General features: G+C 38.0%; 1 protein-coding gene across 8 annotated transcripts; it reads left to right on the plus strand.

Annotated features, from left to right (window-relative positions):
* Positions 1-27: 27 nt before the first annotated feature.
* On the plus strand, positions 28-16,411 carry hnrpkl (heterogeneous nuclear ribonucleoprotein K, like). 8 transcript variants are annotated; one of them, XM_056747054.1, is made up of 17 exons: positions 134-160; positions 1,152-1,262; positions 1,708-1,793; positions 1,866-1,963; positions 2,058-2,114; positions 2,928-2,971; positions 4,502-4,574; positions 4,767-4,880; positions 5,000-5,128; positions 6,385-6,695; positions 6,900-6,953; positions 7,111-7,153; positions 9,862-9,877; positions 10,049-10,090; positions 10,195-10,262; positions 11,890-12,059; positions 15,570-16,411. In XM_056747054.1, exons 4-17 carry the CDS (start codon positions 1,886-1,888, stop codon positions 15,598-15,600), a joined length of 1,230 nt encoding a protein of 409 aa, XP_056603032.1. In that variant the 5' UTR covers positions 134-160; positions 1,152-1,262; positions 1,708-1,793; positions 1,866-1,885; the 3' UTR covers positions 15,601-16,411. The 8 variants fall into 8 exon arrangements, with proteins under 8 accessions (XP_056603025.1, XP_056603028.1, XP_056603027.1 ...); XM_056747055.1 differs by having other exon boundaries at positions 1,739-1,793; XM_056747047.1 differs by lacking the exon at positions 1,708-1,793 and having other exon boundaries at positions 28-160.
* The last annotated feature ends 257 nt before the right edge of the window (positions 16,412-16,668 follow it).

Genomic DNA, 16,668 nt, shown 5'->3' on the forward strand with positions numbered 1-16,668 from the left:
ATTTTTATCGACAGTCTTTCAAACCAATAGTATTGCGAGTTTGGAATGCGTTATAGCCAATCACAAAACTAAAACAATGCACGTAAACCTACAACGAAATCAAGGTAGAAGGTGCAGAAAATTTCGGGCGGAACTGGTGTGACGGGAGGGCAGCCTGCAGGTTTGTTATATTATTTAAACAGGAATTGGTTAGTTACGTCTCAGCGTTATATCCAACAGTTTATAACGGGACAAATAAATAATTAAGGTGTCGAGTGATATCATTCGATGCGTCGCTGTGCTGTAAATTAGCCAGCTAGTTCTCTAAGATAATCCTTTTTCAAAATGGAGCGAGTTTCCTGCTGATGAGGGGAGCAACAGACACTAGTCAACCAACATTACTAAATGTTCGCTTCTTTCAAAACATAAACGAGTCTTGCATAAGAAGATGTTAATTAATACATTTAGTGCATGTGCTAAATAACGTAAACCCCGTGTCGTCATTTTGTTCACAGTGTGGTAACCGGCGGCTAGAAAACAAGCTATTTTGTAGCAAATGAATCTGTTAAAAGACAACAAACTATTTTTTGCTTCAGAGTTAGACTCGTGGTAGTCAGCTAAATTTGAAATTATTTTTGTTTTTAAGGTATGTAAATGTTGCGTTTATTGATGGTGGTGTATTATACTGTCAAGGTATGGCTAAGAGGCTAAATGCTAACGTTAACATGCGCACCATTTTGAAGAAGTGGGCCTCGGCACAGCCCCTTTTAGTCATTAAAATGTAAAACCTGACAGCAGGAATGTTTTGTTCAATTTTAATGTTTTGTATTTTTTTCTACAAAATTGCATTTTGTTTTCGCTGGACTTATTTTTAAATATTTTCAAAACACTGAATAGTTTGTATGACATGCTTATCAGTAAACGTTTGGTTTCACGTTTTTGTCGAAAAGAACAGCCCTCGAGCTTAGCATGTTATGAAAAAGCATGTTTTAGATGCGTAATACATGGGATTCGTTTAAGTGTATTCACATTACTTTTACAAGGGTAACGTTAGCATGCTAATATCCTTAAGTACTTCATTGGCATATCGGACCACACCACTTTAAACGCCCCAACGAACCCAGTTTATTTGAATGCATTTCAAAGTCCATTGCTCCTCTGTTTTTCCTCAGAGTTAGCCGTCGAGGACAGCCTTTTCCAGTTTCACTGCTGGCTGAAGACAATGGAGACAGACATTAAGCAGGAGGAAGACGAGACCACATTTAGCAACACTGACACTAACGGTAACGTAGGCGTTCAAATTATCTGATGCTTTTAAGTATTATATGAATATATGGTGTGGAATTATAAAGGCAGAAATTTGCAGCGTGAAAATGGTCTGAACGTATGTGGGGGGCTTGATATGCCATTCAAAGTTTTTCTGAAACTGTGAGCGAGTAACTGAATGAATTGGTAAAACAATATTAAGAGATTACATGCTAGTTACATCATGTGTTGGAAGATCCGCTATCTACTACTATCTACTATCTAGCATGTTTGCAAGAAAATTGACTAATTCTAAGAACTGCGAGACAAAACATAGACGCCTTGGAGTTGAGAGATGTTATGTGTCAAATATATAAAGAACTGAAAGTATTTAAAAGCTTACAAACCTATTTATTATACACAAGATATACAAATAACCGTGTAAAATGTTTATTTTTTAACAAACATTGTTTGTCTACACAGATTCTGATTTAATAATTAAATCTTCCTCTAGGACCTCAAATTCCATGGGAATTTGAATCATTTGCTTTGTTTTGAATACTGTCACGGTACGTACGTGGAACAAAAAATGTGATGCACGGTAAAGTCTTAATTGCTGAACCATATTTGTGTTCCCTCAGGCAAACGCCCCGCTGAGGACATGGATGAGGAACAGGCCTTTAAGCGCTCTCGCAACACTGATGAAATGGTGGAGCTCAGGGTGCTTCTTCAAAGCAAAGTGAGTCAGTGACGGCCGCCACTTCCACATGGATAAGACCTCTTGTGTTCTTCAAATGAAGATATGATGTGAAAACACACCTTTATGTTTTTAGAATGCGGGGGCTGTGATCGGAAAAGGAGGAAAGAACATTAAAGCCTTACGCACAGATGTGAGTATCAAGATGTTAATGCATGCATGTCATGATCTTACAAACACTACGCTTTAATGTTAAAGTTTAATGAAGACTTCTGACATCAGATCCTTTGACCAACAGTTATTTTCACAAACATTTCAGCTTTTGTCAGCCAAAAGCACTAATGAATTGGATTTGAAATCCCTTAAATGAAAGCCCATGACACCAATCCGTCCAATAAAATCATATCAAAACATTTCAACTTGAGGGCAGATCTTTTATTTAGTATCTATAGGTTGGCTCATTTGCACAGACAAGCTCTTTGAATAGAGGTTTATTGTGGATCTTGAACGTTTTTATATTAATAGGAAAGTACTTCTTGACCCCATGTTCTTAAAGCCATTCTCACCCACTTCGAAAACCCAATTGTAGATGTCTTGACTCTTGAGCTGACCCATAGTGTGTAGACCGCTGTTGTCCAGTGGCTACACAGATCTGTCCCATCCTGTTTCTTGTGCACTCTATGCCAAGTCTCTTCAAAGAAATTTGTGGACAGTAGAGTAATGAGTAAAGCCATGTATTCAATTAAAATGTATTCCTTCTCCCCCTCTTCCCTCTCCTTTACTTTTTGTTTTTTGGCCACCTTCCTCCGTTGCCCATGTACTGGATCGACTTGCCCCTCCTGCGTTGCCCACCTTGATGTTGGCCCAACCTCCGCCCCTGAACGCCCGCCCACCTGACACCCCGGTTGGCCCCGCCCATAAATGTGCCCCTCCTTAAATGGGCACCTTACTTGACATCATGTGATTGAATGCCCTTGCCCAATGCCAACCTCCACGACCAATGCAGTACAATGCCAGTGTATCAGTCCCAGACAGCAGTGGCCCAGAGCGGTATGTCCCACCAGTTATTGCCTCACTGCCTGATTAGAAAGAGAACACATGTCTTTGATAACCTGCCTTCTGTTTCATGTTAACATTTTCACACATATAGTCCCCCTCCCCCTTTTTAAGAAACGTCTAATGTTCCTTTTAATTTTTTAATGATTTTTTTATGTATATGTCTTCTCTTCCAACTCTAGGGGTGTAACGGTTCATATTTTTATTTAGTTATTGCTCGCATGTGTGGTCTGGTAAACATTTTGATCAGTATGTTAAAAACTAATTTACTATTTAATTTTCAAAGATTTTAGCATTTTTATGTGAGATTACCTGTATGCTCACGCGAAATGCACCGCATTATACACGTTCTTTGTCACTCAAAGTTTCACTGTGAAATCCGCTATTTCATATAAATTGTGACAATATTTTTTTTTTCTTCGACTTGTATACGTTTAGTGTTTTTAAATAAAAAGCTTATAATCAATTCAATTTCAATAAATACATTTTAAGACACATGCCTTGACTTTGAGAGCCTGCATGTTTGAATTACTGTAATTACTCTTGGACACGACTCATCCACATTAAGTGTTTCTATTTTAAGGGGCGTCGTTAGATTATCCCTGACACAAACGCCATTTTTTTTTTTTTACAGGAACTGTTTTACCCCTACTCAACACCCCTCCCATTAAGTCTTTGAATATAATTTGCAAACTTTCTTTGTCGCACAGAATTGTATAATCAACCACTTCTCCTGGTTCAGTAGGAGAGAGCCCTCAATCTCAATAGTTCATGTTGAATGAAATGTTTGGATGATTCTTATTCATTGTGTTGCTACTGATTGTGAAATTTTGTGAAAGATCCCATCTCTTTTTTCGCTCTGTTCTTGTTGGCCCACCTCGCCCCCTTCCTCAGCCCCCACCCCTTCACTGTCCCAAGCATCACTATCCATGATTCTGTTCTCGCGCAGACCTCTCTGTCACTCATCTCTCTCGTCTTTGATTTTGTCCTCTAGTGCTGCATTTCTTTCCCCCTTTTGTGTTTTTCCTCTATGCCCACATACGTTCTGACTCTTTTACTGACAAATTCGCTCATTCTCTCCCTCGTCTTGTTCCTCTGCTGCTTTTGTCTGTTTTTGGTTTGATTTCTCTCTTTGGCTCCTTGTTGAGAGAATGTGGTGTGCTGATGGCACCTTAGACTGATTTGCAAGGGATTTTACTTTCTCTTTCGTACTTCAATCATTCTGGTGGTGGGAGAGAGTGGTAAGCAGCCACTGGAGTGCTTGCTCAGTCTCTGCCTTTGCACTGTTGCCCATCTCTTCAAGGCCTTTTTAATTGAATGTGTGAGAAACCAGTGCATGTCTGTTTCCTGTATATCAGTGCTGTGTTAGGGAAGATGTTAAACGTTTTCAGCTGTACCCTTTGTTTTGGTTGATAATGTTTTTCCCCTTTATTGCTTTGTGGCATACAGCAGGGCTCAGAATCTAAAGTTCTGTATTCGTTTGTTTTGCTTTTGTCTTTCATTTTGATTGATGTGCTGCTTCAGTATCCTGAGCGTGAGTGCAGATATAGAGACTATTGGTGAGATTCTGCTCAAGATCATCCCAACCCTGGAGGAGGTGAGCATACCAACTCAATGTACTAAAACTACATGGTTTTCAAGCAGAATGTGCTGAAAAGGAAAACATGGAATGATAAAATATATTAAATACTTAATACCTTTATTCAAAGAGAATTTAATTTAATGACGCTGTAGGCTAATATGTGTAGGTTTGGCGTTGTCCTTCAATGTTTTGAACCTGTTTTGACAGTATCAGCACTATAGCGGCACTGACTTTGACTGTGAGCTGCGTCTGCTGATTCATCAGAGTTTGGCTGGAGGCATTATTGGAGTCAAAGGTGCCAAGATTAAGGAACTGAGGGAGGTGAGCACATTGTTAAAAATAGCACATTCCAAAAAGCAAAAATGAAGTTAGTAATCTGTATATCTTTACGTCTTTAATCGGCTTTCTTGACATTTGGAAATTGGTCGCCTCATTTTTAGAACACTCAGACTACCATCAAGCTGTTCCAGGAGTGCTGCCCCCATTCTACTGACCGCGTGGTGTTAGTGGGGGGTAAACCTCAGCGTGTGGTCGAATGCATCAAGGTTATACTGGAGCTGATTTCTGAGGTGAGAAGAACATCACTGGGTGCTTAACTCAAACTGCTTTTTGTAGTCAGTTCATACGTTTTTTATAAGGCATATGGAAAGGGAGTGGGGCAGTATCAAGTATATTGTGCAATAACAGAAATGTCAACTGTTCGAAATTTATTATTTATTTATATTTTTTGTAGGCATGTTAGGTATTGTAACATGTTTAACTTGTGGATTTTCAAATTCAATGGCCATTACTACATGCTAAATGCATGTAATACTTAAAGGACTACTCTACCCAAAAATGAAAATTCTGTCATGAATTTTTATCACAAAGTTGTTCCAAACCTGTATAAATTTCTTTGTTCTGTTCAACACAAAGAAAAAGATTTATTGGTGATGTGCAACGGTGTTACATGCATTCTGACTTCTTTACAATGTTAAACGTGCTGTCTTAAGCTTGACATGGTCAATTTGTCAAAAAACTAGTCGGATGTATTAAGCATTATTTATGTGCTCTACCCCAAGGTTCATATAGGTTTCAGAAAGTTTTCTTCAAACCTGACAACTGTTACGTAACAACTTTTCTTAGTCCCACATTAGCAATAATCCCAGAAAAGCACGCTTCAGGTGTGTTTGTTTGTTCACAGCCTCTCAGTGATTGATGTTATATAAACAATGGATATAATACTAGATTTGGAGATTGTTTGAAACCGATAGATGGAGTTCTCCAAGCCCTAAAAGATGCCAGACAAGAAATTGCTTACGGTTAGGGAAACTGAGTAATATGTTTTGTTGGCAATGGTTGTACACGTGCTTTGGTTCTGACACGCACCCCCATCCCCCCCCCATGTTTTTGGAAATAATGGTAACGTAGGCTTAATTGAACTTGAAATATATTTTATAATTGTGATCAAACTAAAGACTCCACAGATATTTGAAGGGTACGATACTGTCCTGCATGTATGATTAACTTATGATTAACATGAGTTATGCATAAACTGTCTGAGTAACGGCCACTTTAATAACAAAGAAATTTATGCCGGTTTGGAAAACCTTGAGGATGAGTAATTCATGACAAAATGTTTTTGGACTACTCCATCCAAAAATGAAAATTCTGTGTTGGATTTTGAGCAAAATGTACTAGATTGTGAAGTATAAAAAATACTAGATTTGTTGTTGTTTAAAATGACTTGATCTGTTACAGGTTAGATTTAGCCATCAATGCATTTTAGTATTGTTGGATTTGATTCTGAAAATAAAGATTTGTTTGTTTTGTATTTTATCTGTAGGCTCCCATTAAGGGTCGAGCCCAGCCCTATGACCCAAACTTTTATGATGAGACCTATGACTATGGCGGCTTTACTATGATGTACGAGGAGAGGGGTCGACGGCCTATGGGGGGGTTCCCAATGCGGGGCAGGGGAGGGTTCGATCGCATGCCACCCAACCGTGGCGGTCGTCCCATGCCTCCCTCCAGACGAGATTATGATGACGTGAGCCCGCGCCGTGGACCACCTCCACCCCCACCAGGAAGAGGAGGACGTGGTGGTAGCAGGGCCCGAAATCTGCCTCTGCCCCCACCACCACCCCCCAGAGGAGGGTAAGTACATTTGAAAAATTCCAAAAGGATTTTTACCCCCCAAAAACGCCATGATTTATAAAAGTTCTCAAATGTTAAAGTTACCTGCCATGATAACTTTGTGCACAGCTGTTGTTCTATTTGATTATTTTTTAAATATTTCTGAATATTGTATGTCTGACTGTTGTAAGACTACTGATATTAAAGCACCCCTTTTGTTTGCAGAGGTGATCGATTTTCCCACCAGAGCTATCACAGCAATATGGACGACAGACCAAAGTAAGTCCATTGAGAAGTGCTAGATAAAAATGCCCTTAGGTCAATGGGATTGATTTTGGTTGTCGGACAAATTTTCATGTGGAGGGAGGTTTTAATGTATTTCAGGAGTTTTAGAACTGTGACAATCAAAAATGTACCATCCTTCTCTTATTGTAAGCAGTGACCGAAGGGGGCGACCAGGAGACCGCTATGAGAGCATGGTGAGTACATATGAACATTAGCGCGCACACACGTCAATTTGTATTTTTGCCAGACATCATGCAATTTTCTCAGATGGTGATCCCTCGTTGCAAGAAATGATGATTTTTATTATTAATGGGTACTTTTATAATAATCTTAGCGGAACAGCTTGTTCTTTCTCTCTGAAGTGACAGTGTAATGGATGCATATGTGAAGCTCTTGTGCATGGCACACTGGTTTGGCCCGCTGTTGCTTAGCAACAGATTTTTGAATCACTTGTTGCCTTGGTTACCAAGGACCAGTTAAATACGTAGGTGAAAGCTGTCACACTTGCCAATGAACTTTGGGCACCATTGCTCAGAGTGAGCTTTCTGATGCATGTAACAAGCAGCACATGTATCTTGAAATGTTTTTTTTTTTGTGGAATCTGATTGGATGACACTAATCCAGTGCCGTTTACAACCTTGCCCATATTAACATGCCATGTCTGTGTTTCACAAAATATGTTGGGTAAAAATATAATGTTACAATAAAATATTATTCAAATTAATTTAATGGTCCAATAGTCACTTACATGCACAGTAGCTTGCTGAACAGGACCCGTATTTATCAAGCTTCAAAGAATTACTCAGAAGAACACTACTAAAAATTGACTTCATAATGCATCCTAACCAAATGCGATGAGAATCCTGCTTGAAGCAATTTGTTTCTAAAATAGAAACGGCGGTTGCTCGTCACACAGCACTGTCGTGGCTGGTTAGGACTAAACCTATTGCTAACAGTACGAAATTTTCGTATGTGTTTTTCGTATTTGGCATTTGTTTGTATGGTGTCCCTGAATTGTTAAAGTTCTCTCATAATTTTTTCCACGGATGCGAATAAACAGAAAATCTAACCCAGTCTACATTTTTTAATGACGGACGAAAATATCGGAGGCAGTGTTTAAATGTGATTGACACAACGCAAGGTCGTATTTATTTTTTAACGTGCGGAAATTTCGATCTCGATGTGCAATGGGCTTAAGAGTAAAAATATCAAAGCTGCACTTTGAAGTTGGCAATCAAGCAGGAATACATTATGATACAGACATTGGAAATGAAAAATAAACACAATTTCTTAATTACCCATGTCGAAATTTGTTTTATTTGCTTTATTCAAGTAGTTTCGCTTTATGGTTTCTTGGTATAAATCTTTTCTATCATGTGAAATCACAAAAAATGAAACGCAACAAGATTGCGCAAAAATAATGCAAATTCATTGCAATATAGCATAACGAGATGATCCATTGAAATACAGCAGAACAAGAACACGCAAAAGTACTATATTAGTAATATAGTAATAACTCAATTGCGCCCTGCATTGATGACATGTATGGACTGGTGCCTTTTATCTGGCAGACAAATAAGTTTATTGAACATTTTTCATAATCCAATTTATACAATGTATTTAATTAATAAATGGCTTATGCAAATTAAAAAAGTGCCATCCACAATAATGCTTATGCAGGGGATGTGTGGAATGATACTGTTCCATTGGCCAACTCCTCTGTCCACCACGTCTCTGTCTCCTAAGCACCATAACAAACCCCTAGTGGCAACTCCTAAGCACTTAAAGGACCTCACGGGCTGTCTTAAAGGGGTCCTTTGACTCAGATAAAACTAATATCATTGTTTGTTTTAGATGTAATGCATGTGTATACATGATTTAAAGTAAAAAACGCTGTATTCTTCAAAGAAAAAATGATCCAAGTAATGTTTAATCCTACATTAAATGGATAGGTTAGCCTACTAGCTAACAATATTGGCCCCCGAAACTCGTGATTGCAGCTTTGCTTTTAGCGTGTTGCAAAGCTGTATGAAGTGTAATGCAGGTAAGAGACCAGTAGCACCATGATGAGGTTTAAGCTTTAAGTTGTGAGATGAGCATAGAGTTGAGTGCTCCCTGTCTATCAGTTGCAGCGCAATTGCCTACATTGCTCAACACTGCAACTAGTGCGGCAATAAGAAACCAGCTCTTCAGACAGAGCTTGAACACAAATATGCACAGGACCGAATAAAAGCAGCTGAGGTGAAATCGTCTTCTTGGCTACTGGACCAACATTCCTCCTGTTTATTACTGACCCGCACCACAAATGACACGTGAATAATTATTCCACCGGGTACATCAAATAGAAGCAGTTCACCCGAGCCCGCATGCAGGACTCTGACATGAGGCATATCGGGCAGTTCTGGGAGAGCATTTGCTTTTTAGATAGAATCCATCTTTTGTTCCAACACTTATTTTTTTCATCTAATTGATGCATGGGCAATTTATAAACACCAAAGACACAGAAAGACATGAGTTCGCTTATGACCCCTTTAAATAATTGGGATAGTAAGAGTGATTCTTAGCTTTAAGAAATTTGGTAACTTTCTTTTATATTTTAGTGCTGAGAATTCATTACTCCTACTTCCAAACTTAAGAATAAAATGTAATTTTGAGAAGCTTGATAAATACGGGCCATGGTTTTTGTGCATATATACATAAATTGTGTATTTTAGAACTCATGGAATGCTGTTTCGACCAAATAATGTACACGAAGCTAGATATTTTTGTATTAGAACAGGAGGACATATTTCTATAAAAGCTTTTAGCAGTAGCACAATCTGTAGAATGTTTTGTCTATACCCTTTATGGTCTCTGAATTGACATCTTGTCTTTCTCTCTTTCCCCTCATCATTGTACACAGAGTGGAGGTGGATATGGTGAGTGTTCTATAGTAACGCACATACATTCAAGTTTATCTCTAGTCAAACTGACCACCATGCTTCTCTCAATGGCTTAGTTTTTCCTGCTTTTCTCCATCTATGTCCTGTTCTGTCATAGCTCTAATGTCTTGATCACTTTTCCATTTTCTTTTCTTGTTTTATCTAAAGACAATAATTCTTCCTGGGAGCCATTCCAATCTGGTATGTCAGGTCTGTGATTCTAGAATGTGAATTTTGTCAAATTGTTAGAAAGTATCAAGAAGAGACGTACATAAATACATTGGGAATTCACAGCAAATTGTTTGTTACATCAGGTGGTCGAGGTTCTTACAGCGACATCGGTGGTCCTGTCATCACAACACAAGTGACCATCCCCAAAGATGTAAGTGCACAGAATATCTGTTTGAAGAAAAGGACAGATGTATATTTTAGTGGCATTGTTTAGAAAAAGTAGTTGTTACATCCACTGTTTTAATATTTAGATCACACACAAATCACCTTTTTATGATTGTATTTTGTGGTTATTCGGCACGAACACATAGAACATAGCAACATTATGTCTAGGGATGCACCGATCTGATACTCTCGATCGGATTTAGTGCCGATACGGGTCTTTTTTGCTGGATCGGGTATCGGACTGACGGGTTCTCTTCAAAGATCCCTGTGACATCAGGATCATCACTATCCGGGATGCTCGTGAGTGAAGCGGGTGCATTAAGCGCATCATTCTGCTTCCAATGCGCATAACTTTAAATAACGTAGAAGCGAATGTATTAAGCGCATCATTTTGTGTCCAGGATGTGCATGAGCGAATTTGGAAAATTTTATACTGTGATAGTTTTGTGCAATAAACACGGATTTATTTGTTAAACATTTTGTAAGTATCTGTGCTTTATGAGACCACACTTTTGTTTTGTAAGTTTAATACAAAACTTTATTACATAAAAAAAAAATCAGGTATTTTACTTTTAAAAGTAGTAAAGTATAAGGGAAGTGGTAGATTTTAATGTACTCATGGATTTAAAGTAAAAAAAACCATTAAATTATGGACTGTAGTGGAGAATGTGCTTCGTACTGTTGGGAAGTATTTTTTTGTCCAAGGTACTCTGATAAGGTACAGATATTTAAAATGTACTTGAAAGTAAAAATGCTTAAGAACTATCCACCTCTGGCAATAAAAGTTAAAATATCCAACTCTACTTTGATCAAGAAAAACAGTGCTAGTATCGGATCAGAATCGGTATCGGCCGATACGCAGAATCCAGGTATCGGAATCGGATCGGCAAGGAAAAAGTAGTATCGGTGCATCCCTAATTATGTCAGTGCTTCTACAACTGGCTTTGTTGTCACAATGTCGACAGCTCAAGGATATTTCAGAGTCTTTTTATTATAAATCTGCATCAGTGCAGGTATGTGACACGTCATCTGTTTACGTCACAAGCGTGTGAGATGGTGGTCTAGTGGGTTAAACCACTGAACTGGTAAATCAAAGGTTAGTGGTTCGATCCCAGCAGCCACCACCAGTGTGTCCTTGAGCAAGACACTTTACTCCATGGTGCTCCAGGGGGATTGTCCCTGTAATAAGTGCACTAAGTCGCTTTGGATAAAAGCGTCTGCCAAATGACTAAATTATAAGCACTTTGGTCAAAGCTGAATACGTAGAAATACGTGGCATTCACCATTATTTTACCACGATCATGCTTGCTATGATTTTGAGCTTAATTGAGTTATAACTATTTTGATTACATGAGGCAAAATGTTATTGCCCAGATCTCTTGAATTTTTTTTTAGCATGAAGCAAATTTTCTTTGGTTGCACAAATTAACAAAATAATTTGTTGAATTGTAAAGAACTGCATTAAAATATTGAACATCTAATAACTTGGGCATTTGATTCAAGGCAACCTAGCCTTCGCATCTAATACTTTTTCTGTTTAGGGTGTGTAATAAATTTGTTTTGTCTTTGATAATAACCCTCAACCCTGTTCATTAAACCATGCTCATTTTTAGTTGGCCGGCTCCATCATTGGGAAAGGCGGGCAGAGGATTAAGCAGATCCGTCATGAGTCGGGAGCATCTATCAAAATCGATGAGCCTCTAGAGGGCTCCGAGGACAGAATCATTACCATCACAGGCACACAGGACCAGATTCAGAACGCCCAGTATCTATTACAGAACAGGCAAGTTGATCACCTATTCCATTTAGGGATGCAACATGCAGTTAGGGTGTGTTCATATATGCCAAGCAGACCTAGACCGCTAAAAAGATGGGTCTTGGTCTACTTGCAAACGAACTCTGGCGGGTTTCGATAGAAATATGAACACAACACGAACCAAAGACATCGAAATGAACCAAAAACAGGTAATGTATAACCTATGCAGCACTGTGCACACAGTATTGTTTTAGATGTTTTAAACTAGATAAATAATAAAAGCTGTCTAATCACGTTACCACTTTACACGTAAGCTGTTAGGTTTGATTTCTTTAGGTTTGCTGTTAAAATGTCAGTCTGAACGCTAAGCAAGCCAGGACTTTATTTATTTTTGGTCTGAAACAAACTAGAAATATGAATGCACCCTTTATCCACAGGTCAATACGTAACTCTGTTTTTACTCTGTTTTTGGTTTGGTTCGGTTCTGATGGCTTGGCACATGCCTTTCATTATTGTATACTTCTAAGTGGAAAAACTACTTTATTGCAATTTTTCTTGCAGGCAGACTGTCTTCACCGCTAGTGAAATCTGTCAGTAGCATCGCAATGATTCCTAACTAGCACATTGTTATTAGATATTTACTTGTGGAGAGGCGTTTATCCATGTCAGCGTGCAGACATACAGACAAACATGTACAGAGCCAGTTCAGAGAGTAATGAAATGCACTGAAATTATTTGAACACAAAACCGAAACAACCGCAATTCACATACACATATTGAACAGTGTTGGTCGTACAGAACGGTTCAATATACTATTGAGAATTGTTGCATCCCTAATTCTAGCCATTTACCACAATCCTATAACATCAGCATCCTGACACTGTGTCCTAACCAGGTGTGACGCAACAAGTTGTCAGGGTAATTTTTCTGTCCCTTAAAAAACATATCTGACGTTTAGTATGCAGCTTTATGGAGTGTTATTTGGCTGGAACTGTTTTGCTTACTATTCCAGTTCTTCTTAATATCTTTTCTTAGAGCTATTTTGGTTTTTAATAACGCTAAATCGTTTTTTTCTTGAATATTTCTAGAATCTCTATTTTTTTTTCTGTTATCTTTATTATGCCTGGTTAGAACAATAAGTAAACCCAAAAATCCTTCACCTGGATTTAAACAGTGCCCGTATGTAGAACATTTCACAGAAATGCTCTTAAGAATAGTCTTGATAAGACTTTGACTAAAGTGTCAAAAAGGGAAGTAGGACTTTTCTAAGAGTAGGAGACTTTAATTAAGAAGTTGAAAGCAACTTTCTGTTAAGTTGAAGCGTGATTCTGAATTTCTGACTTAAGTGTTGTAAATTAAGGACTACAATGATTTAAACACAAACAGCTGCCCTTGACCTCTGAATCAGCCAATAGGGAGCCTGCAAGGGTGAAGTCACATCAGCATTACACCATTTATTCCTGACGGAATTAAGACATTAATTTTGTTTTGTTTATATCATTATTTTATATCTACAGCAATCCATAACTTATTTGGGTAAAATAAACCAAAATTTAGTTATAAGTCAAGTACATGTTAAAGTGTTAAAAACTGTCTGCCTTCCTTCCCCTGATTTAAAACGGTAATTTTATAATAGGGATTGATAAATTGAGTTGCACAATTTTGTGGGAGATTTCACATTGGTTGACTTCAGCCCATATGAAGACAAATATGAAAAGTAACCTGCAATTTTATTTTTCAAGCAGAGATGGCGACAGAGATGCAACAGTAAAAAAAATCTGTTCCAAATTGTTTAAATTTGCTTTGTGATATTACAAAAATGTATACTTTTTTGCTTCGGTTTAACATGCTTCTATTTGAGTTTTAACAGTTAATTTAAATCATGAAGCAGCTACTGAATCACAACCTAAAAAAATAGATTTCAAATTTTGTATTATTATTTCCTCTGTCATTACAACAAAGAAACAATGTGTTGGAATGACATAAAGTCCATGGTATGTGCCTCTGTACTGCCATGTTGTTACTCTTAACTAGGCTAGGTGACTTTTTCAGCTCTGTTAAATAATTTAGAAGCTTTGACCTAGTCTAAACACTTATGAACCTCTATGAATCACTCTTATTATTAACTGTAAGAAAGCGATCAAAATTGCACCATTCTTATCATTTTGACACACTTGAGAGTAAAATTTTACTCTTGAGTGGCTTTATACATATGGGCCCTGGTGCTTTAATGCAATCTCATTTCCATTTTTTCTTAAAATGTGTCTGAAGCACTTCAGCAGTTCTCCACGTTTGCTTCTTGCTTCATATACATTTGACTGCAGTCTCATACACTTTTTCTTGCCTGACCTAACATCTTCCAACTTCAGGGGGAAGCTTGATTTCCTTTCTTTTTGTGAAATGTGTAGGAACGGGGTCGTTATATTAGTTCCGATCGGGACCCAACATGTAATTTACTGAGGGGCAAATTAGAGGAGAACGGAGTGCAAGCTGGCTTGCTTCTGTGTGGAAGACTTGTGATTTTGTTGTTGTTAGTTAGATGAAGTGACAACAAATCACAGTCTGCCCTACAGCACAGGCCCAGCATCATCTGCCCCCACCCTCAAACACATTTCACCCACCCTGACTGGAGAGGCCTGCCTGTTTAACCTACTTTGACTAACATCTTGAACTTTCATCTTGCCGCATGTTACTGCTGGTTTATACTATTTGACCTCTCATAACTGTCAGCTTGTATTTGAAGCTCCTCTCAACAAAAGCAACAGACTGCCGCAAATGGAGCATAAACCAGCCTTCTCAACAAGTGTAACGTGCTTGCCTGTCTGAGTTCTAACTGTAAAATACAGTTCATGTAAATTTCAGTTTCCAGTCCCTTTATGTAACATGCTATTCGGATTTGCCCATGCAAATGCAAGTTCACTCATATTGCATGGATGTTAAAACATTCTTTGTCTGCAATAGCTTGTTACATTTTAAGTCAACATGAAATCATTATCAACCCTACATGCCATGTTGAAAGCGTAGGGGTTAAACAAACCAACAATAAAAAATCTGGCATTCCTTATATGCAATCAATTGCACTTTCTCAGGCATAACTTTCTAAAAAAAAACCAGGTAGCCCATAGTTAATGATGCAGCAATGTAGTGCCATTTAATGTAATAAAGATTAAACTAAAAATATGATTAAAAAAAATGTATTCTTAACATGCACTACAAACCAAAATGTGTCCTGTCTTGCAGAATTGGGATGCTGCTTCATGTTGACTTGAAAACCTGTTGCATGCCTGTATTAGTATATCTAAAATATGTTTATGAAGTCATAAAAACAATCTGGAAATACTTTCTCATAATAAACTGTAAATGAGCAAATTGCAATCAACATTTTGTAAACAAGATGATGTATTTGAATACTTTGTTTTCGGTTTTAATGGTAACAACATAACCAGACTGTAAAAACACCTGTTAAAATGTCACAGAACAATGACGTCTGGTTTTAAAGTTTGTCTCTGGTGTCAATTGTTTCATTTCCTCTTACAGTGTGAAGCAGTACTCTGGTCGGTTCTTCTAGAGAGGAGATTGAAGCCAAACTGCCATACCCATTTACTTCAGAGCCTACATTCCTCTGCTTCTTGGGTAGATGTGCTCCCTGACATTTCTCCTAACAATTTTTTTAAACAAAACATTTGAGGAAAATGTTTCTCCAAAGCAAGTGGATCCTCTTATTAATGTTTTCTTTCAGCACACTTTTCCATGATTGATTGTATCGTTTTTGTAAGTCGAGGGAGCCCATCTGTGATGTCCACTGTTGGCCTTACCAGAGCGCTGCATGTTTAGTCTGTGCAACATTCAGAATGTAATCCGTGTTATCTTTTTTCGGTATGAATTTCTCGTCCCGTTCATTTTTTTTCCGCTTATTGATAAGGCTGTTTTGTTTAATGTAAATATTCAGTTCATCTCTAAAAGTTTTAATATCAGAACAATTTAATTTAAAGAAGAAACCTATTTTGAGGGGAAAATGAGGGTATTAAGGGTGAGAAAGTGATTGATTACAAAGTTTTTTTAAGTGCTAGTTTTCTCAACCCGATTTTCAGATTGACATAACTTCAGGAGATGGATTTTCAGAGTGTACTCCATCCAAAGTGGGATCCGTTTAATCTTGCTGGCGCTTGTTTTGTATGTCTGTTTGTAAGCATTTTTACCATTTTAGATGGATCTTTCTAGACACCTTTCACTCCAAAGTTGGAGAAAAAATAAAAGCTTCACTGTAAAAATTGTGGCAGGTCTCTTCCATGTTCTAGCAACGTTTTCTCTGTCCCTCTGGTGTCTTAGTAGAATGTGCTGCAAATCTAAAAATAAAGTCTGTGCCACCTTTTAGTAAACTGTTGTCTGTGATTTCTTGGGTGTGGCATGTTTTTATTTTAGTGGTAATGCATTTGGAATGAATTTCCATTCTATGAAACAGTGAAACAATTAAGTGGGAGTTGCTTTGCTGAGAAGTGGAGTATGGGTGCTTCTCAATACGTTTCCTCGCTCCCATCGTATGACCCGAAAATGGCAGTTGCAGAGCTGGTCCATGCATACCCCTCGAGGGTGTAGTAGACACATCTTGAAACACTGGCTTTAGTTGGTTAAGACT

The sequence above is a fragment of the Triplophysa dalaica genome, chromosome 4 (assembly GCF_015846415.1).
Source record: "Triplophysa dalaica isolate WHDGS20190420 chromosome 4, ASM1584641v1, whole genome shotgun sequence".
NCBI lineage: Eukaryota > Metazoa > Chordata > Actinopteri > Cypriniformes > Nemacheilidae > Triplophysa > Triplophysa dalaica.

Excerpts from the sequence above, each read along its gene's own strand:
- hnrpkl (XM_056747047.1), top strand. The coding sequence starts at position 1,202 with ATGGAGACAGACATTAAGCAGGAGGAAGACGAGACCACATTTAGCAAC. Across the intron at positions 1,263-1,865 it reads TAGCAACACTGACACTAACG|GCAAACGCCCCGCTGAGGAC; the intron begins GTAACGTAGGCG and ends GTGTTCCCTCAG. Across the intron at positions 12,060-15,569 it reads CAGTATCTATTACAGAACAG|TGTGAAGCAGTACTCTGGTC; the intron begins GCAAGTTGATCA and ends TTCCTCTTACAG.